This window comes from Euprymna scolopes, chromosome 40, assembly GCF_053919585.1.
Source record: "Euprymna scolopes isolate OS-2025 chromosome 40, ASM5391958v1, whole genome shotgun sequence".
NCBI lineage: Eukaryota > Metazoa > Mollusca > Cephalopoda > Sepiida > Sepiolidae > Euprymna > Euprymna scolopes.
In genome coordinates this window covers 23951345-23978631 of record NC_136521.1, presented here as the reverse complement: position 1 = coordinate 23978631, position 27287 = coordinate 23951345, and the positions used below count along the sequence as shown (strand labels likewise).

Below are 27287 nucleotides of genomic sequence, written 5' to 3'. Positions count from 1 at the left end.
CCTGGTGAACCAAGTGCAAAAGAGATTCAGACAATTGCACTTAAGGGAACAGCGAGGATACTAAAAAGAGCTCTCAGTTGGTTTCAATAAAAAAGCGGGGCAATGTTGGCAGCTGGTTTGGCTGCCCCATACCCAGCATTACAATCTTCAAAGGAAGAAAATAAAAAAAATTTTAAAAAATTATAATCTGAAGAATCTTCAATACTGAGTGCCGAGTAAATATCGGCTGCTTTGCTGACCAAAACCGTCTGTAAAAGTGTTGCCCAGATTTCATAAGGACATTTTAAATTAACTGCAATTTTTTCAAAATGAGGAAAATATTTTTCCACAGATTTTTCGAAAAATTTAGGCACTAGTTTGATATATCTTCCTATGTTAGATGTATTTAATGAACTATTGTCACAATTCTTATTCTGATTTTCCTGTAGTTTCAATTTTTCCTATTCTATCTTTTCTTTTTCCAACTTTATTCTTTCCTTTTCTAATTCCAATTTTTTTTTTTATTTCGAATTTCATCTGTAAACTACTTTGGTAGTCTCTCAGAATATTATCCTAATTTAATAATTCTTTTCCCATCAGTTCCGTAGCTACAATGCTTTTTATTTCCACTTTTTTCATAGTTGTGTTTGTATTTAAACCCAAATATTCTACAAATTGCAATAATTCCGATTTTTAACATTTTTTTAAACACTTCGCCCAGATCGGCTGAACTTAAAAAATTTTCCACTTTAAAAGACGTGTTATATTTTATATTTATGTTTTAAAATAAGTTAATGAATATTATCTAATATTTTTTATTTTATTTCATTTATTTATTTTTTTTAACAATTAAGTGTTAATTTTACGTTTTTGTTTACTAATTAATTTAGTTAGATGACGAGCCCCTACTTTGTTACATTCATATGAAAGATATGAAATATGGTTTTAGGAAAATGATATTTTTCTTTATTTTAAACAATAATAAAATAAACGAAAAGGTTTGTTCACAAATGTTTACAACAATAACAAAACAAACGAAAAGGGTCGGTTAACAAAAGATACAGTTGGTTAGAATTACTACTATCAATACAAAAAGAAATGACGGCTTGGTGAAACTCGGGTCAAAAACCAGGATGAAGAAGTGAAGGATACGAAGGAAAAGGAAGGTAGTCAAAATTAAGAACCGCTAACAGGCCAGACTTCGAGTGACTATTCACTCTATTAATAATGAAATTCAATGACAATAAGATTCCTTTTTATTTTTCTTTTAAATGTTTGGTCAATGAGAAAATTTCAAAATTTTATTTACCACTAATCCAGAAAACAGTTTCTGCAAACTTGTCATGGGTTGAAGGGATGTATTTTCCTTTTTGTGTTTTGGATTCTTTTGACTGGACTTATCTATGAATCAGAGACCGGAGTTACCTTAACAGGTACAAGCTGATAACTGATCTGTTTCCCTCTCCATCTTTATTTATATGGCACCTTAACCCATTGTAGATTATTGCAGAACCCTCTGGGGCCTTCTAGATCATTCTAAACTTTCTATTACTATACTCTGGCTTTTAAACTATTTTGTGAATTAAAAACTTTTGAGATTTGATTATTAAAACTTCCTAGAATACTTTAGCACACATTTTAAACAAACAGTTGATTTTTATTATCATTTTATTGAAATGCTCCCTCGTAACAATATATATATATATATATATATATATATATATATATATGTATGTATAGTAAAAAGTAAAATATATATGTGTCTGCTTGTAGTAATAAATAAATATATAACGATAAATAGTAAGATTGTTCATCTTGAAAACAAAACAGGTTTAAGGTTTCTAAAATTCACACTAGAATTGTCTTTAAGGACTCATGATGTAGTGGATAGCGCACTTGTTAAAATTCAGTTGTAAAAATTACACTTCCAAAGGTTGAAGGTTCAATCCGCAATGCAGATGGCACTCAAAATACAATTGCAAATTACTTATTTCTTCCCATTTCATGGCTGATGGAATGAGAGCATGCTAATCGCTTGGATTAAACAAAAGTGTTCCATTCGAATTTCTCGAGTTTGACAAAATACACGTAAAGAGAGTCAATTGAAATGTTGTGACAATAATACTCAAGATGAGAACAGTAGTTGAAGAATCAAAAAAATATGAAAAAAAAAACATCTCTTATTCCTCACTTCTACTTTACATTATTTTCAATTATCAATCATTTATGGAGATAAAAAATGCAATAATATAAAATAGCATTTTTTAAACCTAATTTAAAAAATAATGCAATTACAAAATTAAATCCAGCATAATGCATTTTGGTTTCTTTTTAAATAAATAAGCTATTTTAATCTTTGCCTAATAGCTGGAGGAAAAAAAAAACAAAAAAACTAAACTAATTTGTAACTTTAAAATTTAAACGGAATTTGGAAGTATTTAAACTGACATATAAAAATGTTTTTTATAGGTTTTAAAATTCTTAAATTCTCATTTAATTAAAAGATTGAAAAGTTTTAAAGTTTTTTACATTCAATTATTTTAATAAATAGGATTAAAAACACATTCATACCTTAACAATAGGTTTAGAGTGTTAATGAATTATTGAATAAAGAATTCAGTACCAATAAAATCTAAGGTTTAAAATCCTATTAAAAATAATTTGGTGACCCTCCCTCTTAAAAAAAATCAAACAAAAAACAAAAAGAAAATGCATATTTTTAAAAGAAAAGAAATACAAAAATAAAAGTAAAAAAAACAACAAAACAACTCCTGGGCAATGCTAGGTTGGCGCAACCTTTTTTCAATTTTTTTTCAAGAGCAATTTACAAAGTGAATGACAAAAAATGCACAACTGCAAGATGAAGAAAATAGCAGGGGAGGCGCGGGATGCAAAAGCCAAAAGCAATACTTTACCTGACATTTGCATAAACCCGAAAATGTTGAAACGGTACTTTACGGTGACATGAAACCTAAAAAGAGAAATGATATAAATGGATAAATAGGAAATAAAAAAACAGAAAAAAATATGAATGAAAATTTCATAGTAAATTTATCAAAATTTAGGATAAAATATATCAAGAGAAAACATTAAAAAGTTAATTGAATTAAAAAAAAAAACATATCTACATTTAAAAGTTAAAATCTAAACCCGAACTCCTAACCAAATCCTAAAGTTTTCAAAATTTGCCATTGAGTTTATTATTTTTGTCAGCTAACAGTAAGCAATTCTAAACTAAAACTTCTCAGCTCGCAATCATATCTTGAGATCATTCAAGAAAATGTTCTATGGTTTTGCATGGTGCCATTTTTTTCCTATTCATCCATTTGTGCCATTTTTTTCCCCTATTCATCCATTTGTGCCATTTTTACTGTGCACCAAGATATAAAGATAGTTACAGGCTTGTATCATGAAATCAATGTTTCATACTGATGTTTAGTTCTGTTATCCTTAATTAATTTTACATTACGTTTTTTTCATACATAATTTTACATTTAGTTTTTGTTATATCCTTACTTTATTTTACATTACGTTTTTTATCCATACATAATTTTACATTACGTTTTTTTTTCATACATAATTTTAGATTAGGTTTTTTATCCATCCATTTTATTTCAGTATTTAATTTATGTATTTCTATTTTATTAAATGCTAGCTTTTTTTCTCGTCCATAAATGTTTATTTATCTACCAAGTTGATTGCAAAAATAGATTACGAAATTGTACTCATTCTTAGTTCGTGAGAGGGGAATCTATCACCATACTTTCCCTTAAACACGTCTGTTGGACTTTTATTAAGTAGAATACTTAATGTTTTTTTTTGTTTTTTTGTTTTTTTAATGGAGAGTAGAAAACGCATTGTGGATGCGTTATCGGCAGCTCCTGTTACTCTCGCATTTTCTTATTTGTCCCTCAGTCCTCATTTTTTAATGAGTGATTTTTCTGACAAAGGGAGAAGAAAAAGCTGTTTTCTAGGTTGGCAGTATTTTGCGTGAACAGTTGGCAGAGATGGCGGAAATTTTCTGTTTCTATGTCTATCCTTGTAGCCATGTCACTAGTAAGGGTGCTGGAGGTAAACGTTTTGTCTGGGCTGACGTTATCCGCCTGATAGTCAGGGACCCGAACCTTGGATTAACCACTAAGGAGGCTGTCCTATCAGCAGGTGCAAAGTACTGGGGCTGCTGTATTGCCATTTGGTGAATGAATTCTGGACAATGCAGTAGCTTCTGGTGGGGCCTCTCGATGCCATACTAGTGGGTAATTGTTACGGCTTTACCTTATCATTAGCTACAAATAAAAAAAAAAAATTCTTTGTTTTTTTTTCTCTCTTAGTTTCTCCTCTCTGTCCTGCTCTAAGTAAATCTGACGACCTAGTCCACAAATTCCAAAATTTCATCATGACAAGTTTCAAGAAAAAATACACAATTAAACCCGGTTCTCCAACTTCCAACGTAGACCCCTACTACCATGTCTCATTCTCCAACATCAGGGGTCTACGTTCTAACCTTCCAGAGGTTGAAACCCAATTACAGGAGACTAAACCAGACCTTTTATTTTTAAGTGAAACTGGCATTGAACAGGCTATTTCCCTAGAAGAGTTCGCAATTAAAGGATACTCTAACTTAACTTCTAAATCTGACCCCCAAGATCGCCATGGACATGGAATATGTGCCTATATTAGGGATAGCTTTCCATGTGGTAGGGACGTCTCCAGGGAAGATCCTAACTTACCCTATATGTGCTTCCGGGTTGCTTTAGCTCACACTACGGCATTTATATTTACTCTCTATCACCCCCATAACAGCGGAGTTACTATCTTTCAAAGCATATCTGAGAAAACTGACCATTTCCTATCTGCTTATCCTTCAGCTAACATTCACGTATGTGGTGACTTCAATGTTCACAACGTCGAATGTTTGACCCACTCAAACAAGACCGATGATGAGGGGAGGTTCTGTCATGATTTCTCCATTGCCTATGACCTCACTCAGATTGTTCAGGAACCCACCCGTGTGCCCGACAATGACGGCCAGTATGCGAGCCTACTAGACCTTTTTCTCACAACTTGCCCTGAACTATGTTCAGTTTCTGTTCTGTCGCCTCTTGGATCTTCCGACCACTCTGTTGTATCAATTAAGATAAAAATGAAATGTAATAAGTCCCCAGACGTACCTCTCCATCGTACAGTATATCGATACACTAAGGCTGATTGGGATAGCTTCCGTACATTTATATCTGATCTACCTCTGCATTCCATGTTTAAAAAGGATGTGTCCTCTATAGTATTAGACCTGACGGAATGGTTAATTGTAGGTATTGAGCGTTTCATACCCTCAAAAAAGTTTCAGCAAAAACCTAACAGCCAGCCATGGTTCTCTCCAGAATGTGCTGCTGCCATTGCGCACAGAAATCACTTTTTCCACTGTTTCCAACGTAATAGATGTATGGAAACTAAAGCCGCTTTCAGGACTGCCAGCAACCATTGTAAGAAAGTAATAAAGAATGCAAGGGAGTTGTATGCTCAATCTGTTAAGTCCAAAGTAGCTGAGCAGCGGCTTGGTTCCCACCAGTTTTGGCAAATTGCAAACAGAATCCTGAACAGAAGCATGTGCTCCATCCCAACTATTATCAATGGACCTGAGGTAATCTCGTCAGCATCAGACAAAGCCAAACTCTTTGTCAAGAACTTTGCAGCTAATTCTACCCTTTGCGATCAAGGCTGCCAACCCCCAATATTTCCTCCTGTATCAGAAAACACGCTATGTGATATACGTATATCTGTACGTGATGTTGCCAAGCTAATCAAAAACATTGATGCCAGTAAAGCAACTGGCCCTGACGGTATTCCAATTAAAGTACTCAAAAAACTTCAACCTGAACTAGCGCCCATACTTACAAAACTGTTTAAACGTTGTCTTAAGGAAAATAGTTTCCCATCTCCCTGGAAAATTTCATCAGTATGCCCTGTATTTAAGAATTCAGGTGATCGTTCATCCCCCTCTCAGTACAGGCCAATAAGTCTCCTGTGCGTCATGAGTAAGTTGCTAGAATCTGTGTTAAATACAGAAGTAATCAACCATCTCAACAAAAATAACCTTCTTAGTGACACTCAATATGGTTTCCGTTCTGCTAGATCTACAGCAGATGTGCTTACAGTTATATCTCATAGGATTAGCAAATCTCTCGATGGAGGCAACCTTTCTAGGGCAATTGCTCTTGACATATCTAAGGCCTTTGATAGGGTATGGCATAAAGGTTTACTTCGTAAGATCTCTAGCTATGGTATTGCTGGAAATGTCTTCTCAATTATTAAATCATTTCTTTCTGATAGGTTCATAAGAGTAGTAGTTGAGGGGCAAAAATCAGAAGCTCACAGTATTAATGCCGGTGTCCCTCAGGGGTTCATCCTGGGCCCAACTCTTTTCCTGATCTACATTAATGATCTTCCAAATCACATCCTTACATCATTTGTAGACATTTATGCTGATGACACTACCATTTATGGTAGCACATCTAAGACAGTAAACAACCAAGTTCTCTCCAATTCTCTCTCCTCTGATCTTGAGCACGTAGTACAATGGGGTAAGGAGTGGCTGGTTACTTTTAATGCATCTAAAACCAAGCTTCTCTCTTTACATCATCAACATTCTGATCCACATCTGGCATCAATTGAAATGAATGGCTCTCGTCTTCAGGAGGCCTCAAGTTTTGACAAGCTTCTTGGCTTGACCATTACTCCTGATCTTAAATGGAACACGTACATCAAATATGTTGCCAAGGCCGCTGGAAAAATGGTGGGATCTTTCTATCGATCCGGTAGATATCTCACTGCTGATGCTATTCTCTATCTATATAAGAGCCAGGTACGTCCAAGGATGGAATACTGTTGCCACATCTGGGCAGGAGCTGCTAGAAAGGACTTGTCCTGCCTTGATAGAGTTCAAAATAGACTTCGTAGCCTCGTAGGAGATGTCCTTTTCTCTTCCTTGCAACCTCTATCTCACAGAAGAGATGTTTCGAGTTTGTCTCTGATGTATCGTTATTTTCATGGAAAGTGTTCGACTGAGCTTCAATCTATGGTCCCCCCTCGCCAAACTTTCACAAGAAACACTCTTCTAGCTGTAAACACTATCAATAATTCCCCCCATTCTTTATCTGTGCCTAAACCTAAACGTAGATTTCATGAACAAAGCTTCTTTCTTAGAACTGCACGCCTGTGGAATTGTCTTCCGTTTTCCTGCTTTCCGGCTGACTACAATATGGTTGTCTTCAAGTCTAACGTAAATAAGTTCTTGATGAGCCGTTCCATATAAGTTATCAAATTTACCAAATTTTCATTATTAATGATTACCATATTGTCCAATTTCTACTGTACATTCTTTAACCCTTATCCTTGAGTGGCCTCTTGGCCTTGATAATGTGGTGATGCCTATGTAAAAAAAAAAAAAAAAATACATAATTTTACATTTAGTTTTTGTTATATCCTTACTTTAAATAAGAATACAGCAAGAAACACGGGGTTATGGGTGAAAGACAAAGGGGTTTATTTACATAACTTGTAACATAAGAGTTACTCGACATATTTTCGTATTCTCTTCCTGTCTTTTTTTCCTTTTGCCTCAGTCACGTGAGAGGGTCAACATATCCATAGTTCATTTCATCTATGAAGGGATGTTAGGTTATTCCATTACATCACCTTCCACCCAAGCTACATGCTTCCATAGAATTTTGCTTCTACCATTTTTTTCCTTTTTAGACTTTGTCCAAAAAATTCACTCCTTTTCCTTTTACTTCTCCTCACCATTTGTGTTTGCCGATTTTTTACTTTTGGAGATTGACTGGATTTCTGAGTTACTGGTACTTCCTTGTTTGGAGGTTGTATATGGAAAGTCTCATATAGCACTTCCATTGGTAACTCTTGGTTTCTGATTGTTTCTATGTCTCAGTTAATGTTTTTTGTTGAAAAAAGTCTGCCCTTTTATAATCTAAACCATTCTTCCAATTCTTCTTGAGATTATGTGTTGCAATATTTTGGTTCTATAGTGGGGTATGATCCCACACAGTCGGACGATTCTATTTATAAACGATGCTGCTAAGAACTGACGAATCAAATTAATTCACGTTCTGCTACCAACCAATCAGAAACCAGAATTGCTTCATAAATATTAAACCTTTTCTGGAGCAATTTCATATGTTCTTTTCCCGGGTTTCAACACGGTAAGAATATTTTGTTCTGTGGAACTGTCTACTACAAACAAGTCACCTCCCAGGACTTGTGTGTAACAGCGAACCATCTGAAACTAGAAATGGCTTACACTTCTAGAGGTTATGGGCCCAGTGTGCATCTTTACTTCGATGGATCCGAATCACAATTCGAATTGTGGCAAGTTAAATTTCTAGGATATCTACGAATTCAAAAGCTACACAAAGTACTACAAACACAACCTGAAAACAGAAACGACCCCGAACTCATTGAAAAGAATGCAACTGTCTTTGCGGAATTAATACAGTGCTTAGATGACTGGTAATGAGACAAGCCCTGGACGATGGCTGCAAAGCATTGAACATATTGAGAGAGCATTATTTATCGAAAAGAAAACCCAAAATTTTTTCTTTATACACTGAACTGACCTATCTAAAATGAATGGAAGCCGAAACTATTACTGATTATATTATAAGAGTCGAGACAACTGCAAATTCTTTAAAAATGTCTGGTGAAGTTATAAGTGACAGTCTGTTAATTTCCATGATCCTTAAGGGATTACCGAGTGATTTCAAGCCATTTACCACCGTGATAACCCAGAAAGAAAAACTCATGACTTTTAGCCAATTCAAGGTAGCACTCAGAAATTACGAAGAAACTGAAAAAAATGATCACAGAAAAAAACGAATCCACAAATATCATGAAATTTAAAAATACACACATAAAAACACCAAAATCGAATGATACCCATGCCAGGAATAAAAAACACAACTTTGCCAAAAGCAAGTTTTTTCCTAAGAAAAGTACAAAAATTATTTGCTATAATTGTGGACGACCTAATCACAAGAGTTTCCAATGTAGATACAGGACTCAAAATGGCGACTACATTAAAAATGTAGAGAGCTCTGTTAGCGAACATACATTTTTATTTTCATGTACATTTGATGCTTCAACAAACAATAATAATTTTCTTGTCGATTGTGGGGCCACGGCACATGTGATTACAAAGGAATTTGATTTTATCAATTTTGATCCCAACTTTAAGCCACAAAATCATTTTGTAGAACTAGCTGACGGGAGTCGAGTCAATGATATCATTTTGAAAAGAGGCAATGCAAAAATCTCGCTAAAGAACAATAAAGGTGAACTGTAATTGTCTGTATTTTTGAGATGAGGTGTTTTCATTGATTGAGATTGTCGGACTGACTTCTTCATCTTAGTTGTTATTGTCACAACATTTTGACCGTTTTGCCCTCCGGCCTTCGTCAGGTGTTTTGTATCGAACTGGGGAACCGTTTGTTAGGAGTCTCGAACCCAACCCTTTATTATTATTACGGGGGTACCGTGTTCGGACTCCAGCTAGGCTTTGGGATATAGTTGCTGATTCTCTGTTTTGAATGTTACTTTTTTCATTGCCTTCGTTCAGGATTGAACTTAGCACCTTTGGGTAACTGTAAACTTTGATACAACGTCTAGGACCACTCGGCCATATGTCACTAGGACAATTCTTAGTTGGTTTTTGTTAATGTTAGACCTATGTTGTTATTCAAGGTTTTCTCTCTCTATCAGACATGTCCAAATTGCATTCAGCTCTATGCTTGATTTGCTCAGTAGGTTGTTATGTCCGAGCATGTGAGCTGTTTCTTTAAGTTTTCTCACTTTCCAGTGGGTCTCTCTGTTTATTATTTTTACTTCGTCTCATAGGGGGCGATGGTCCCCCCTCTCCATCCAGACATGGTTGGCTATACCCGATTTTTCCGTCTCCCCTTTACTAACCGCTTTTCGGTGTTCTTCCACCCTTACTTTAAGGGGGGCGGCATGGCGGCTTGTAAACCTTTCTGCAACTGCATGGGATGGAGTATATGCAGTTTTTGGTCATGTTCTCCTCCATGCGGGGCTTCACTCGTACCAGGTGTCGTCTGAGTGTTGACTCGCTCTTGAATACCGTCCTGATGTTGTAGGGGGCACATATTCTCTGAATCTTTTCGGAGATGTCTCGTATGTATGGTAGGCAGACCGTTGGAGGTTTTGGGGTTTCATTCTCCTCTCTTATACTATTAACACGTCTGGTGGATAGTATGCTATCAGGGGTAGTTGTTACGACGGAGGGTATTCTTCAACCTGACCATTTCTTGGTGGTATGTAATGGTGTCGCTACTTATTGTCTCTGCTCGATGTTGTAAGCAGCGTGCGATTCCATGTTTGATACTGTATGGGTGATGGGAGTTGAAGTTTAGGTATTGTCCAGTGAAGGTAGGCTTGCGATATACGGATGTCTTAAACCCCCATAATAATAATAAAGGGTTGGGTTCGAGGCTCCTAACAAACGGTTCCCCAGTTCGATACAAAACACCTGACGAAGGCCGGAGGGCAAAACGGCCGAAACGTTGTGACAATAACAACCAAGATGAGGAAGTCAGTCCGACAATCTCAATCAAGGTGAACTGTGTTTCTGTATTCTAGAAAACGCTCTTCTAACCCCAAAATTTAAACAAAATATATTTTCTGTACAAGAAGCCACAAAACAAGGTGCAAATATAAACTTTAGCCCCAATAAATCAAAACTGGTATACCCGAATGGAACTGTATTTGACATTAAAGAAAATGGAAGACTATATTATTTAAATAGCGTAGTTCCATCAAAAACCGCCTGCCATGATCTACAGACATGGCATAAAATTCTTGGACATTGCAATATTCCTGATATCAAAAAGTTGCCGACTGTAGTTGATGGAATGCAAATACAAACATCAGAAACCTTCAACTGCGACGTCTGTACACAAGGGAAAATGACAAACTATCAAAACAAGATACCAGACAAAAAGGCCAAAAAAATCCTATCAATGGTGCATTATGACTTGAACGGTCCCGTAGAATCGATGGCCAGAGAACATTATAGATATGTGTTGAATTTCGTAGATGACCATTCAGTTTTAATAATGGTTTACTTTTTAAAGAACAAATCTGATACCCTGCTAGCAACTAAGAAATATCTAGCCGACATGGCACCCTACGGTGAAATCAAGTGTATTCGCTCTGACAACGGTACGGAATTCACCAATAAAGACTTTGAACTTTTACTAATTAACCATCATATCAGGCATGAAACATCAGCTCCTAGATCGCCACACCAAAACGGGACTGCTGAACGTGCGTGGCAGATACTTTTTGAAATGGCAAGATGCCTACTCATTGAATCAAAACTCCCTAAAAACCTCTGGACGTACGCACTTATGGCAGCAGCCTATATACGCAACAGGTGTTTTAACAAAACACTATCTAAAACTCCATATGAATCTTTCTGTGGTAAAAAAACAAATTTAAGCAGAATGCATATATGTGGTTCAACTTGCTGCGCATATATAGAGAAAAAGAGTAAATTGAATATTAAAGCCAACAGAGGTATATTTCTTGGATATGATAAAAACAGTCCAGCCAATTTAATATTTTTTCCCGAAAAAAATAAAATAAAAAGAATCCAGTGTGTAAAATTCACAGACACGTTTAATTTTACAGACGAAAACCCGTCATATGAAGAGGATGAAATTATATTACCTCAAATAATTAAAACAAACGAAAACAATAAAAATGACGGAGACGAGAGTGTCCATGACGATGATGATGATGATGATAAAGTCGAAAGATATCCCAAAAGAAATAGAAGACGACCCGATTTTTTTGTGGTCGACAATATAAAAGATTATCAAATTGACTATTGCTATTCAATGGAAAATGCGCCAAAAAGCGTCAACGAAGCAATTAATTCAGAACATTGTGATGAATGGAAAATTGCCATGAAAAAAGAAATAGATGCCTTAACCGAAAATGATACCTATACGGTAGTGCCTCTCCCAAGAGATAAACATGTTATTTCTACCAGATGGGTCTTTACAAAAAAGAGTGCAGCATCAAGCGTAGAACAGTACAAAGCAAGATTTGTTGCTAAAGAGTACTCTCAGATTTACGGTAAAGAATACTTTTCTACGTTTTCACCAACCACAAACCTAATGACAATCAGAATTCTACTGCAAGTCGCATCACAATATGACCTAAACATCCATCAAATGGACGTAAAAAATGCTTATTTGAATGCCCCAATAGATTATGAAATTTATATTACCCCTCCAGAGGGATTTATAATGAAAAATAAAAATAGCATGTGGCGACTTAACAAGTCATTATATGGTCTAAAGCAGAGTGCTCAGTGTTGGAACACAGTATTTCATGATTATATTATTAAACAACAATTTAGACAATGCGCTGTAGACCTCTGTTTATATACCCAACACAAAGACGATAAACTACTGATTTTGGTTTTGTGGGTCGATGATATTTTAATCGCATCAAATTGTGACATAATGTTAACTGATGTTAAGAACAAATTAAGTAAAAGATTCAAAATGACCGATCTTGGCAAAATATCTTGGTTTCTGGGGATAGAATTTACTCAAAGCAAAGGACTTGTTACGATGATGCAATCGAGATACATCGACAAAATACTATTAAAATTTGGAATGGGAGAGTGCAAGAAACGCTCTACACCGGTCGAAAATGATATTAATAAAAATATGCACACAGAATCTGAAATAATAAATGACACACAATATCGCAAAATTATAGGTAGTCTTATATATTTAATGACTGCAACCAGGCCCGACATGTGCTGTACAGTAACGGGACTGTCACAGGGATTATCACGACCGACAATGAAGGATTTAAACAAAGCTAAACAGGTTCTGCGTTATTTAAAAGGAACTAAAGAACAGAGGTTAGTGTTTGGAGAATCAAGAGATCCCCTAAAATTAGAAAGTTTTTTTGGATTCAGACTGGGCAAACGACGAAGATCGCAAGAGTGTATCTGGATATTGTTTCAGACTCTCAGAAAATGGGCCTATAATTTCATCGAAATCTAAAAAGCAACAGATTGTATCTCTCTCTACGTGTGAAGCAGAATTTATCGCGATCACACACACGACCCAGGAAGCACTCTACCTTAAAAATATCCTGAAGACTATTTTAGAGCCAGAATTGATTACAAGCCCCGTATTAATTAATTGTGATAATCAAGCCAGCACAGAACACGATAATCAACCAAAGATCCAACCATATGGATATAAAATACCATTTCATAAAAAACGAGATGAAAAAGGAATCCATTATTTTGAATTACATATCATCAGAACAAAATATCGCTGATGTATTTACGAAACCCGCGACAAGGATAAAGCTACAACGTTTTTTCTCAAAACTTGTTGGGGAATTCGACTGAATAATTTTTTTTTTTCACTGCCCTGTATGTATATAGATTTCTATATATCAAAAATACAGACCAGCGAAGTTCCACTTATGAGAAGGCTCTTACTTTTTTGCATGAATATCAGCGGAAAATCCTAGGGGTAATGCTCAGAGTATATAGATTTCTATATATATATATATATATAAAAAAATGGTCCTGGACAAGACGTTAAACTGTATCCATTTTATTTGTATTAACACTTTAACCTACTAATGCGTAACTAATACTTTTGCTTAAAAAAAAAAAAAAAAAAATCTTTGTAATTTTCCTTTTGAACACAATTAAAAATGGCATCTTTTTAAATGCTAAAATACTAAGATCGAAATGATTTTTAATTTTTGTTATATCTAAGTGAATATAAAAATATATATTTATTTTTGAGCAGAACAAACACAAGGGACTTCCCCATTATAAAAGTAGGAAGGATGTTGCAATATTTTGATTCTATAATGGGGTATGATCCCACACAGTCGGACGATTCTATTTATAAACGATGCTGCTAAGAACTGACGAATCAAATTAATTCACGTTCTGCTACCAACCAATCAGAAACCAGAATTGCTTCATAAATATTAAACCTTTTCTGGAGCAATTTCACATGTTCTTTTCCCGGGTTTCGACACGGTAAGAATATTTTGTTCTGTGGAACTGTCTACTACAAACAAGTCACCTCCCAGATCTTGTGTGTAACAGCGAACCATCTGAAACTGTTCTGAAACTCAAAATGGCTTACACTTCTAGAATATGCCTTCTTCCCAAAAACTCTTCCCCGCCCGATAATTTTTGAAGAAAACTTGATCCCCATCATTGTAAGTCTTGTACCTTACATTATCCTTGATACTTTTTTTTACTTTTTCTCTTGGGATTAACCGGTCGAACACCGAACGTACCTTCCTGGCAAGGATAATTTCAGCTGGGGATAATTTAGCATTTGGATTTGGTGTTATCCTATATATTGCTAAGAATTTTTTAATGCTTTTTTCTTCCGTGTCGATGTTATTATTCTTTTTTAACGCTTGTTTAAAAGTATCAACAAATCTTTCTGCTTGTCTGTTTGATCGGGGGTTAAAAGTTGGTGTTGTAATGTGTTCAATGGCCAGTGCCCCACAGTAGTGCTTGAATTCCTGACCTGTGAACATAGTACCATTATCATTAACAATTGTTTTCGGAATTCTGAACTGAGTAAATATCTCGTCCAGCGCTTTTATTGTGTTTGCAGCTGTAGGGTGTTTGTATTTTAAAATTTCTGGCCATTTTGACATACTATCTACGATTACTAGGTAATAATATCTCTTCAGAGGTCCTGCGTAATCGATATGGATGCGTGTCCAGGGTACATCTATTTTAGGCCAAGGTTGCGTCCGTATGGGGGGGAGATCTCGTGGCTAGTTGGCAACCTTTACATAATTTCACCATTTTCTCAATGTCCTGATCCATTCCAGGCCAGTATGTGAATCCTCTCATTAGGGCCTTCATTCTGGAGATTCCAGGATGTCCCATGTGGAATTCCTTTAGGATTTTCTTTTGTAATACTTGCGGTATTACCACTCTGTCTGCGTACATCAGAGTTTCATCACACATAGAAAATGAAAACACTTTTAATCCTTTTCTATTCTTTTCGTCTTGTCCCACTTGTTTTTTTATCTTGTTAATATATTTATCTGTTTTCGCTGCTTTCTTTATTTCCTCAAGTGTAACAGAAAGTTCCCTAACAGTATTTATTAATATATCTTTAGCTCCTATCTTAATATCATCAACGCTCTGATCCCCATCTGGCATCAATTGAAATGGGTGGCTCTCGTCTAGGGGAGACCTCATGTTTTGATAAGCTTCTGGGCTTGACCTTTACTCCTGACCTGAAATGGAACATGTACATCAAGTCAGTTGCCAAGGTCGCTGGAAAAATGGTAGGATCCTTCTACCACTCCAGAAGATATCTCACCCCTGATGCAATTCTCTATCTATATAAAAGCCAAGTACGTCCAAGGATGGAGTTACTGCTGCCACATCTGGGCAGGAGCTGCTAAAAACAGCCTATCCTACCTTGACAGAGTACAAAATAGGCTCTGTGGCTTAATGGGTGATGCCCTTTTCTCTTCCTACAACCTCTCTCCCACAGGAGAAACGTTGCAAACCTGTCTTTGTTTTATCGTTACTACCATGGCAAGTGCTCGTCTGAGCCCCAATCTCTGGTCCCCCCTCACCAATCTTTCACGATAAACACCTGTCTAGCTGAAACCACTGTCAAAAATTTTCCCCACTCTTTATCTGTGCCAAAATAGACTCGATGAACAAAGCTTCTTTCTTAGAAGTGCACGCCTGTGGAACTCTGTTCCGGTTGCCTGCTTCCCACATGACTACAACCTGGATCTCTTCAAGTCCAACATAAATAAATTCCTGATGAACCGCCCCCTTAAGTAAGACACTTTATCAAATCTCCAATACTAATGTATTGTACACGCAATAAACCTTATCCCCGAGTGGCTTCCGGGCCTTTATAAGTGGTAACTACCCTGTAAAAAAAAAAAAAAAATCTGTTAGTTCATTTTCTTCTTTTAGTGCTGCTATAACAGTTTCTTAAAATTCAGTTTTACTGGGGTCAATCTTGACAAACCATCTGCATGTGCAATTTTACTAGATGCTAGGTGTTTCATTTTGAAATTGTAATTGAGCAAAATAATACTCCATCTCTATAATTTATTTGCCCTATGAGTAGGAATCCCTTTTTTTAACCAAAAATCCATAGTAATTGTTTATGGTCCGTTTCCAAGATGAAAGATCTTCCATGAATGAATCTATGAAACTTTCTCATGGCATACACAATCGCCAGGCCCTCTTTTTCGATCGGACTGTACGTTCTTTCAGTGGGTAATAAAACCCTCAAGGCGTGAGAAATTGGTTTAGTAGATCCATCTTTCATTCTGTGTAGAAGCACCGCTCCTAAACCGTATTCACTCGCATCTGCCGCTACAATTAAATCTTTTGGATCGTAATGTGCTAACGCTAGATCTGATAATTCATTCAATGGTGCTGTTAATTCATGCATCTTTGGGGTATAAGAATTATAGTAGTTTGCTAGCCTCAAGAATGATTATAACTTCACTACATTGTCTGGTATAGGCATGTCTCTAATTGCTTCTGTCCTATTTGGGTTAGGTCTTCTATTTTTCCAATCAATTATTTGTCCCAAATATTCAATCTTGTCCGTACTAAAATTACAAATTATAAATATGGTTTTTATGTTCTTCAACATTTTTGCTTCTTATCAAAATGTCGTCTAAATAAGCCATTTCAAAATCCAAGCCTGCTAGCACGGCATCCATAATTTGTTGGAATAAATTTGGTGCTACTTTCAATCCAAACGGCAATCGTTTTAGGGAAAATAATCCTTTATGAGTATTCATTGTCAGGTATTTAGAATAATCTTCGTGGACTTTGACCTGCAAATATGCTTCAGACAAGTCAATTTTTGTGAAAATTTTTCCTCCATTTAACTTAGAAAATATTTCCTCAAGTGTATGGAGTGGATAGTTATGATCCTTTAAGCAATCATTCAGTCCTGTCGAAAAATCTCCGCATACCCTGATTTTTTTAATTTTTATTTTTCACATAAATTGTGGGTGACACCCATTCAAAGTAGTCCACTTTTTTTATTACTCCGATTTCTTTGAGTATATTTAATTCTTTCTCAATTGTTTCTAATGCCAAATACGGAACCTTCCTTTTGGGTTTAAATACTGGTTTCGTTTCATCTTTCAGTTCAAATTTCACTTCCGTTTTAGTGCAACAACCCAGACCTTCAGAAAATACATTTTTAAAATCCTTCTTCAAATCCCCTGTAAAATGTTTTCGACTTGTGATGGTATGAGACGAATGGATTTGCCAATCATTTTTACAATCAACGTCGCAAAATTATTATAAAAATCGTCGAATTTTGGATTCAATCAGTTCGCCATTTGCTATGTCACGGACTGCATTTAATTCTTCGCCACCATCTTGGTTACTGATCTGAACTACGCCGCCATCTTGGTTACTGATCTGAACTATGCCGCCATCTTTGTTCAACATAATATCTCAGAACTTAAGAGGTTACCTACACGACGGACCGCATTTAATTCTTGGTCGCCATCTTGGTTACTGATCTGAACTACACCGCCATCTGTGTTCAACACAATGTCTCAAAACTTAATAGGTTATGCGCCCAGCCACCGTCTTTTCTTTGACGGATCGGAATCTAAATTCCCCAAAGCCACAAGGCAGGTAAAATTTCTGGGATATCTAAGGATTCGAAAACTACACAAAGTCATACAATCTACAACAGAGAATCCAAACGACCCTGGATTTCTCGAAAAAAACGCGATTGTTTTTGCAGAACTGATTCAATGTTTAGACGATAGAAGTCTGTCTCTGATTATAAGAGACGCATTGGACGATGGGAGGAAAGCATTGAACATATTACGAGAACATTATTTATCAAAAGGGAAGCCGAAAATAATATCCCTATATACAGAATTAACCTCTTTGAAATGTAACGAGGATGAAATGATTACCGACTACGTCATGAGAGCAGAAACAATCGCCAATGCCTTAAAACTCAGGTGAAATAATAAACGATAGCTTGTGGATATCAATGACCCTCAAGGGACTTCCAGCCGATTTTAAACCATTTACAACTGTTATAACTCAGAAAGACAAACCCATAAATTTCAGCAAATTTAAAGTGGCATTGCACAGTTACGAATAGACTAATCGTATGCTCGTGGACAATAATAACTCCAGCAATATTATGAAGTTCAAAAATGCTTCTCGAAAGCAGATACAACCAAATTACGCAACTCACCACAACGTATTCTCCAAAAGTAATTTTCCCAAGAAAAAGAATAAAATTATCTGCTATAATTGTGGACGACCCAACCACAAAAGTTTCCAATGTCGATATAAATGCTCTAAAATGGACTCCATTGAGAACTTTGAGGAAGAACATACATTTCTATTCACATGTAACTTTGACAATACCACAAACGGTAAAAACCTCCTTGTAGACTGTGGTGCTACAGTGCACGTTATCACCAAGGAATCTGATTTTATTAATTCTGATTCAAACTTTAATCCTCAAAGTCATTTTGTCGAACTGCCTGTCATGACTTGGAAACCTGGCATAAAATTCTAGGACACTGCAATACAGCTAATATTAAAAAATTAACAAATGTAGTCGAAGGCATGAAAATAATACCTTCAGACGATCTCCCAAATTGTGATGTGTGTGCACAGGGGAAAATGACAAAAGATATAAGCCGAACACCAGACAAAGAAGCTACGAAAATTCTCTCACTTGTGCATTGTGACTTAGCAGGTCCGATCAGCCCGATGGGGAGAAACAATCTAAGGTACGTTTTGAACTTTATTGATGATTTTTCCGGTTTAATTATGGTTTACTTTCTAAAAAACAAATCTGACACTATCCTCGCCACTAAGAAATATTTAGCTGATGTTGCCCCGTACGGTTCAGTAAAATGTATTCGCTCAGACAATGGGACTGAATTTACTAGTAAAGACTTGAACTTCTATTAATTAACCACCGTATTAAACACGAGAAATCGGCGCCGTACTCCTCCTTCCAAAATGGCACAGCTGAAAGGGCATGGCGATCCCTTTTTGAGATGACAAGATGCCTACTTATCGAATCGAAATTAGCGCATAGTTTATGGACATACGCTTTAATGGCAGCAGCATATATCAGAAATAGATCGTTCAATAAGAGGCTGGAAAAACGCTGTATGAAGCGTTTTGCGGTATAAAACCTAAAATGAACAGAATGCATCTATTTGGGTCAGATTGTTTTGCATTTATAGAAAACACCAGTAAACTAAATACTAAAAGCGAAAAAGGTACTTTCGTAGGTTACGATAAATATAGTCCGACATATTTAATCTACTTTGCAGCTAAAAATGCCATAAAAAGGGTTAGATGTGTAAAATTCAATGATACATTATATTTAAAAAATGGCGATCCAGTGAATGAAAAACGTGAAATATTGCCTAGCATTTTAATCGATCACAATGAAAATATTAATAACAATGACAATTACAGTAACAGTACGAAAACAGTAACCAGACACGTCGATATCCAATAAGGGAGTGAAAAAGGCCAGACTTCTTACAAATTGAAAAGATACAAGATTATGCCGTGGATTACAGTTATTCGTTGAACAGCGCACCGGAAAGTTATAATGAGGCGTTTAATTCACAAAACCACCAAGAATGGGAACAAGCTATGGTATCCGAATTGAAAGCTTTATCTAAAAATAACACATACGAAATAGTGGCAAAACCAACAGATAAAAATATAATTTCTTCACGCTGGGTTTTTTCCAAAAAAGTCACAGCTTCTGGCAGTGAAACTTTTAAAGCAAGATTTGTAGCGAAAGGTTTCTCACAAATTTCTGGAGTGGAATATTGTGCAACATTTTCACCAATGACAAATTTAACGACAATTAGAATTTTATTACAACTTGCCACGCAATATGATTTAAAAATACATCAAATGGATGTAAAAAATGCTTATTTAAATGCTCCGATTGACTGTGAAATCTACATTTACCCTCCAATTACCCTCAAATGAAAAATAAAAATTGGATGTGGAAATTAAATAAATCATTATATGAACTAAAACAAAGTGCACACAATTGGAATTTAACACTCCATAATTATTTAATAGAACAGGAATTCAAACAATGTCCCGTAGACGCGTGCATGTATACCAAAAATGTAGGTAATAAATTGTTGATTTTGGTTTTTTGGGTTGACGATATATTACTCGCTTAAAACTGTGACAACACTTTAAGAGATGTTAAAAATGAATTAAATAAAAAATTTAAAATGGCCGATCTTGGACAACTGTCATGGTTCCTCGGTATAAAATTTACCTGTGAAAATGAAACTATAACTATGAACCAATCACGATACATTGAAAAAATTCTGCTCAAGTTCGGAATGCAAGATTGTAAGCCGCGTTCAACTTCCGTCGAAATAGACATAAATAAAAATATAGGGACCGAAACAAAATTCATAGATAACCGAATATACAGGGAAATGGTAGGAAGCCTCATCTACTTGATGACCACAACAAGGCCTGACATATGTTACACTGTAACAAAGCTATCTCAAAACTTATCGAAACCGACAATTAAAGACCTTAATCGTGCAAAACAAATCCTTCATTACCTAAAAGGAACCAAGGAACAATTTTTAAGATTTAAAAAATCCACATATCCTCTAAATTTAGAAGGCTTCTCAGATTCAAATTGGGCTAACTCTGAGGATAGAAAGAGTATAGCGGGGTATTGTTTTAGACTGTCAAAGACTGGACCTATGATCTCTTGGAAAACTAAAAAGCAACAAATTGTTGCACTTTCTACTTGTGAAGCAGAATATGTGGCTCTTACTCATTCTGCGCAGGAGGCAATTTTTCTGAACACCCTCCTAAAATCTATTTTAAAATCAGATCTAAGTAAAAACCCTATAGTAATTCATTGTGATAATCAGAGCAGTATCTTATTAGCAAATAATTCTATGATTCATCAAAGGTCAAAGCATATTGATATCAGATATCATTTTATAAGGGATGAAATAAGAAAAAATCTATTACTCTTACTTATGTGACGTCTGAGAATAATATAGCCGACATTTTCACTAAACCTATAAAAAGAATAAAATTAAGACATTTTATAACCGAACTTTTTGGAATCTAATTATGAATAAATCTCTTTTCAGAAACACAAAAGGAGAAGCATAAACAGTTAAAATCACACCAAAAAAAAAAAAAATTGTAAATTGTCCCAGACACGACGTTAAACTGCGACCATTTCTACCTTACTAACCAAATTAACCAATTAATACCTAACATAATGTTTCCAGTTTTTTGTTACAAAAAAAAAAAAGCCACTTGTTAAAACCCTTTTGTAAACTTCCTATTTTGTCAAATAGTTCTTTTTATATCTTTTTTATTTTGGCAAACATTTGTTAAAACAAAACAAAAATGTATATTTGTGAATTTTTGTGCATATGTTTATATGTATTTGAAAAGTATTCTATTTGTATGTTTATACATATTTAAAAAGTGTTGATTTTTATATGTATCCAAAAAAAAAAAAAAAAATATGGCTTCTTTTTGCACACATTAATTCTTTTTGACCAATGAGAATAAAGACAAATTCCCATAAAAAAAAGAAAAAAAAAACTATTATTTTATTGGCTTATTTTTCCTTGTTCATTTATTTTTTATTTATTTATTTTTCTTTCCTTTTCTCAAGTGAAACCAAAATTAAATCCGAAAGGATTTTTCCCTTATATCAAGAAAGGGTGTCTGTAAAATGTTTTTGACTTGTGATGGGGGGTATAAGACGAATGGATACGCCAATCATTTTTATAACCAACGGCTGTGCTAAACAACCAATCAAAACGTCGCAAAATTATTATAAAAATCGTCGAATTTTGGATTCAATCAGTTCGCCATTTGCTACGTCACGGACCGCATTTAATTCTTTGCCGCCATCTTGGTTACTGATCTGAACTATGCCACCATCTTGGTTACTGATCTGAACTAGGAAGAAAGAAAAAAAAAGGATTTTCTACGAACGTCAAAACAGGAAAAGAAAAAAGAATTGTCATTTTTGTGTGCCGAGAACATTGCAAGATGAAGAAAAACTTTTTTTGCACGAACATTTAATGGTATTTGGCAGTTCAAAGGAAAACTTTAATTTCAACACTTCAAGCTATTTTGGCCGTTATCATGATGAAGATATGACTAAGCAGTGACATGGTGAAGCCATTTACAGGTAAGGGAGATGTAGTGGCATGGCTGAAGAAGTTAAGGTTGGTAGTGAAACTTCAAAAGATAGATGATGTGGCATCGTATCTGGAGGAGGATAGATTGATTGGATTGATACTTGGAGATGAGTGAGATTTGCCAACTAAACGGCGAGTGGATAGAGACACGATTAAAGGAGGCATTCACTGTTGGTGCGTTCACAGCCTATAGAAAGTTAACCATGGTGAAATGGGCTGGTGAGCAGACGATATCAATATCAGACGATTGGTTGGACTGGCTAATTTCAGGGGAGTTGGACTAGAAAGTCTTGCCAAACTGGTTTTTGTCATGGGATTCCGATGCTATTTCCATCGAACACCAGCAGGCACCAAACATTGAGACCCTAACCAGAAGCGATCTAATAGCAAGGGCATGGTTGCTGACATCAACTAGGGATCAAAGCCATTACACCATGAGTCCTTTGAATGGTAAATCTGCTGTTCCTACCGGGAGTAGTCCTGGCACAGAAGTAAACTACTACAGATGCAGCCGCAAGGGTCACATAGTGAGAGACTGCTGAAGATGTGGAACCCACAGCTACTGATGCAACAAGGTTGGACATTGGGCCCAGGAATGTTCAAGAAACATCAGCGCCAGCCTGCTATCCTACCAAGATGTAAATGCGGCGCTCCCAGAGATTGTCATCTATGTTGATGGAATGCGGGGTTCAGCATTAATTGACACAGAATGCTTGCATACAATAATAGATGCAAATTGATGTCGATCCTGGAAGACAACAAAAGTGAACATCTTGGCTGTTGGAGGCTCATCCCACACATGGAAGAAGAGTAGTTACTATTTCAACAAAAGATTGATGCTCTGGTGGTGTGTGGTAAACTGCTGGGATTTGATCTGTTGTTAGGGATGTGATAAAAGCATTGGGAGGCACCAATTTTGGACCTACTGGTGCAATCCGGATCGGCAAAGTCACTACGTGTGCAGCTATCTCTGTCAGTGAACCAGACTTTACTGCTACGTTTGACCATTGGAAATGAGCATGAATCATGGCATGGAATTGGCACATAACTGCCCATCTGAAGGACTGCATAATGGAGTGTCAAAATATCGAGTGGCTGTGAAACTTCAATCAGATTATGTTCAAGAACTCCAAGCATGAATGGATAAGGGTTGGCTTGTGCCATACTCAGATAAAAGACTTGGCTCTCCGAAGGGATTAATTCTGTTGATGGCCGTGATGCAGTGGAATAAGGTGAAGGTGTGGCCACTGATGGACTGCCACAAACTCAACAATCATGTAGATGCATTCACAGTGAATGCAGATGTTTATGTTGCTATGTGCCCGACGCCAAAAAGGAGTAAACATGTCACTGCTTTACGAGATTGTATTTCCAAGTATGAGTCGAAGAGACATACGAGAAGAAGTTAATGGAAATATACTGACACATTTGGGGTTTGGCTTGAACGTGGTACCCCTCAGTATGAAGGCAATTGTTAGTAGGGTACTATTGCAGTAGGAAGGTGTGGACCATATGATATCAGCTTACATCAATGATATCTTTGTCGACGAAGATGTTGTGTCTGCATCTCCAGTCAGGGAACATTTAGCTTGATTCAGAGTAGGATGCAAGGACCCGGAACTGGTTGGGAATGGAACGAGAGTACAGTGTCCTGCGCTGGAAACGAAAGAACCTAATCCCAAAAATTCCCAATATCATAACATGACAAACTGTATTTTCCTTGTGCGGAAAGCTCATAGGGTATCGTCGGGTATCATAGGGTATCTTACATGTGTGGCTGCATCTGGCATGTGGAGTCATAAAAAGAAGAGTCTGTTCAATCACAAACGGCGTGACAGACTCCCTACTCCAACATATGATGTGTGAGACTGTGGACATAGTAAAGCGGAATGATCCAGCTTGTGGGAACTGGTACATGGATGGTCAGGAACTAAACATATGGGTCTATGCCCGCGTGTTAGCAACTGAAGTGGCATACCGTGTTGAGAGGAATTAACTCGTCGCTTCAGTGGTAGACCAATGTGTTGCACATAAAGATTCACTCTGCATGTGTACACAACTGGGTGTCAGACACTCAACGGGAAAGCACGAGTTCACACCAAGGCTGCCGGTGAAATGCTCATTAGAAGATGACTAAATACTCTCAAAGAATCGGTAAAGGAATATGAACTCTCAGTAGCTGTGACATTGGTTCTATCAATTCAACAACGTGGCTGATCAATTGATGTGTGTACCATGACAATTCAATGCCATGAAAAAGGATGCAGGACGAGAGCCACTGATTGGTATAGTGCACGTTGCTGAGCTAGACGTGGTCCAAATCATGACCATTCACAGAAACAGTGGACATCCAGAAGTGTGATGCACCGCTTATTTTGCCTGTGATGACAAAAGCAGCAGTTTTTTTTGTTTTTTGTTTTTTTACAAAGGCATCACCACATTATCAAGGCCAAGAGGCCACTCAAGGATAAGGGTTAAAGAGTGTACAGTAGAAATTGGACAATATAGTAATCATTAGTAATGAAAATTTGGTAAATTTGATAACTTATATGGAACGACTCATCAAGAACTTATTTACGTTAGACTTGAAGACAACCATATTGTAGTCAGCTGGAAAGCAGGAAAACAGAAGACAATTCCACAGGCGTGCAGTTCTAAGAAAGAAGCTTTGTTCATGAAATCTACGTTTAGGTTTAGGCACAGATAAAGAGTGAGGGGAATTATTGATAGTGTTTACAGCTAGAAGAGTGTTTCTTGTGAATGTTTGGCGAGGGGGGACCATAGATTGAAGCTCAGTCGAACACTTTCCATGAAAATAACGATACATCAGTTAGGTTAGCAATATGAATGTACATGAAATACCAATCTATAGATCAAGCGCCAGCTCACTGGGAGAAAGGAAAATTAGAGGTAAGCAGCGATTGGCAATAGTTGGGAATGGACATGCACTACAGTGATTACCATTTCCTAACTATCGCAGATTGTGGCTCGTTGCAATTTTCAGTGTGGAGATAGTTGGCACGGCAGAACTCAGCAACTATAATTCACCAACTGGAAGTGGTCTTTGTGAACGTGGCCCACCTCATGAATTACTGACAGATAATGGCACATCCTTCTGCAGCAATTCAGGACATTTGCAGATGAGGCGTGAATTTGAGATTTTGCTCTGCATATGCTCCGGCTGAGAATGGCATAGCAAAGCAACGGCATCGCACTGTGAAACAGATCATGGCCAGAGGTGGTCAACTAGTACAACATGACTCAAAAAGATGATTCGTCTTTGCTTCACTAGCTAATGCTATATACCGGTATGAGTTCTGGGTAAAAGAAATCAATGTTAGCAGGCCCCGAGCATACTCCCTACCAAATTGGAAACTATGTGTGAGTGAACGCACCAGAAAGTCGTTGTACCACAAACTTTGGCCAGGGTCGGGTAACTGAAATAGTTAGTCCACAGTCTATTTTAGTGGATGCCTCGACATGTGAAGGACCTTCGCCGCCGATACATTGAACTTGTCAAAAGAAGATTCCAACAGCATAACATCTTCGGAAAGCGGGTCAGAAAGTCCGATACCCAATGACAAAATAGAGTCGGAGGATGGTTATGAGGCAGAAGTAGAAGAAGCATATTTCTGATGAACCTCACAATTCTGAAGAAGCACCCAACAAAGACGACCAACACTGGAATGCCGCCTGTGTAATCATGAGATCAGGGAGTTGTGTGACAAAGGTCCAAGGGTGGCATATGTGCATCGTAAAAAGTCACCAACACTCGAACTCAAAACCTGACAAATAGGAAATAAAAAAAGCTACATATGCAAATTAATACATGGTTGAATTTGAATCGAATATAAAAAGTCTTTCTTTCATTGGTGAGGACAGTCTTTCTTTGACTTTGAGTTGTTTGAATGCTTAATTCACATTCCAGTGAGAAGAAAGAGACGTGGATTTTCTACGAATGTCGAAACAAGAAAAGAAAATAAGATTGCCGTTTTTGCGTGTGACAAGGACATCGCAAACTGAAGAAAAACTTCTTTCTTTTTTTTTTGCACAAATATTTAACAGTATTCAGGAGTTCAAAGGCAAACTTTAATTTTAATATTTTAAGTTTTTAAACTGGGAACCTTTCATTGTACAATCTAGGAAACCCCAGTTCCAATAAGATTGGCACAGGGTCTGTTAAATATGTAGCCAGACTGTTCTGACAGTATAGGTAATTTTGACAGTGAATATTGTTCTGACACTAGACAACCACTCTGTTATACATGCATCTAGAAAATGTTCTATACATGAGAAATCCAGACTGAATTGGAAAATATAGTGAAAGAAGGTGTCATATGCAATCAGAACTGGTCAGCAGTTTGGTTTATGTGCATAAAGGTAACAGAAAACTCCACGTGTTTTTAGCTCTGAAACACTTACTGCCATTACAAAACTCCTGCAATGGAAAACCTTGCCTTCGGGTGTCAAATATATTTCAAAATTGGATACCAAAAATAGCTGCTAGTTCATCAAACTATGCAGATTCACAACTGTTGATTACATTCAACTTTTGGAAGATTTTGCTTCCAACAGATGCTTTTTGGTTTGGTGATGTCTTAAGATGTGTTTATCCAGAAAATAAACATTATCCTGGAGAAGTGTGCTGGCACTCAGGATGATTGATGATGTCATAATTTTTGGAAAACCTCAAGAAGAGCATGACAAGCACCTGCACAGAAAGAAAGACTTTGTTCCAACTGTGAAAAGTGTGAAAAGTCAATGAGAAGCAAATTCAGGTTTTTGATGCAATCTATGATGAAAATGGTATGCACCTGGATCCCAGCAAGGTAAAAGAAATAAAAGTGTTACTCGGCCTATTAAGCACTCCTGAACATCACATATATGCCACCCTTCATCCTACACTAGTCAGATCTCATTGAATGATTAAAAAAGAAAAGGAAAAAGTAGAATTCCAGTAGACA

The 27287-nt window shown here is 36.5% G+C and overlaps 1 protein-coding gene across 4 annotated transcripts in view; it reads right to left on the bottom strand.

The window, feature by feature from the left end:
- The window catches only part of LOC145265431 (pleckstrin-like), a 645465-nt gene that overhangs the window by 230823 nt on the left and 387355 nt on the right, over positions 1-27287 (bottom strand). For all 4 annotated transcript variants that reach the window (XM_080121265.1, XM_080121266.1, XM_080121267.1 and 1 more), the window contains exon 4: positions 2895-2950. In XM_080121265.1, the coding sequence (XP_079977391.1) occupies positions 2895-2950 (56 nt within the window). The remainder of the gene's footprint in view (positions 1-2894; positions 2951-27287) is intronic.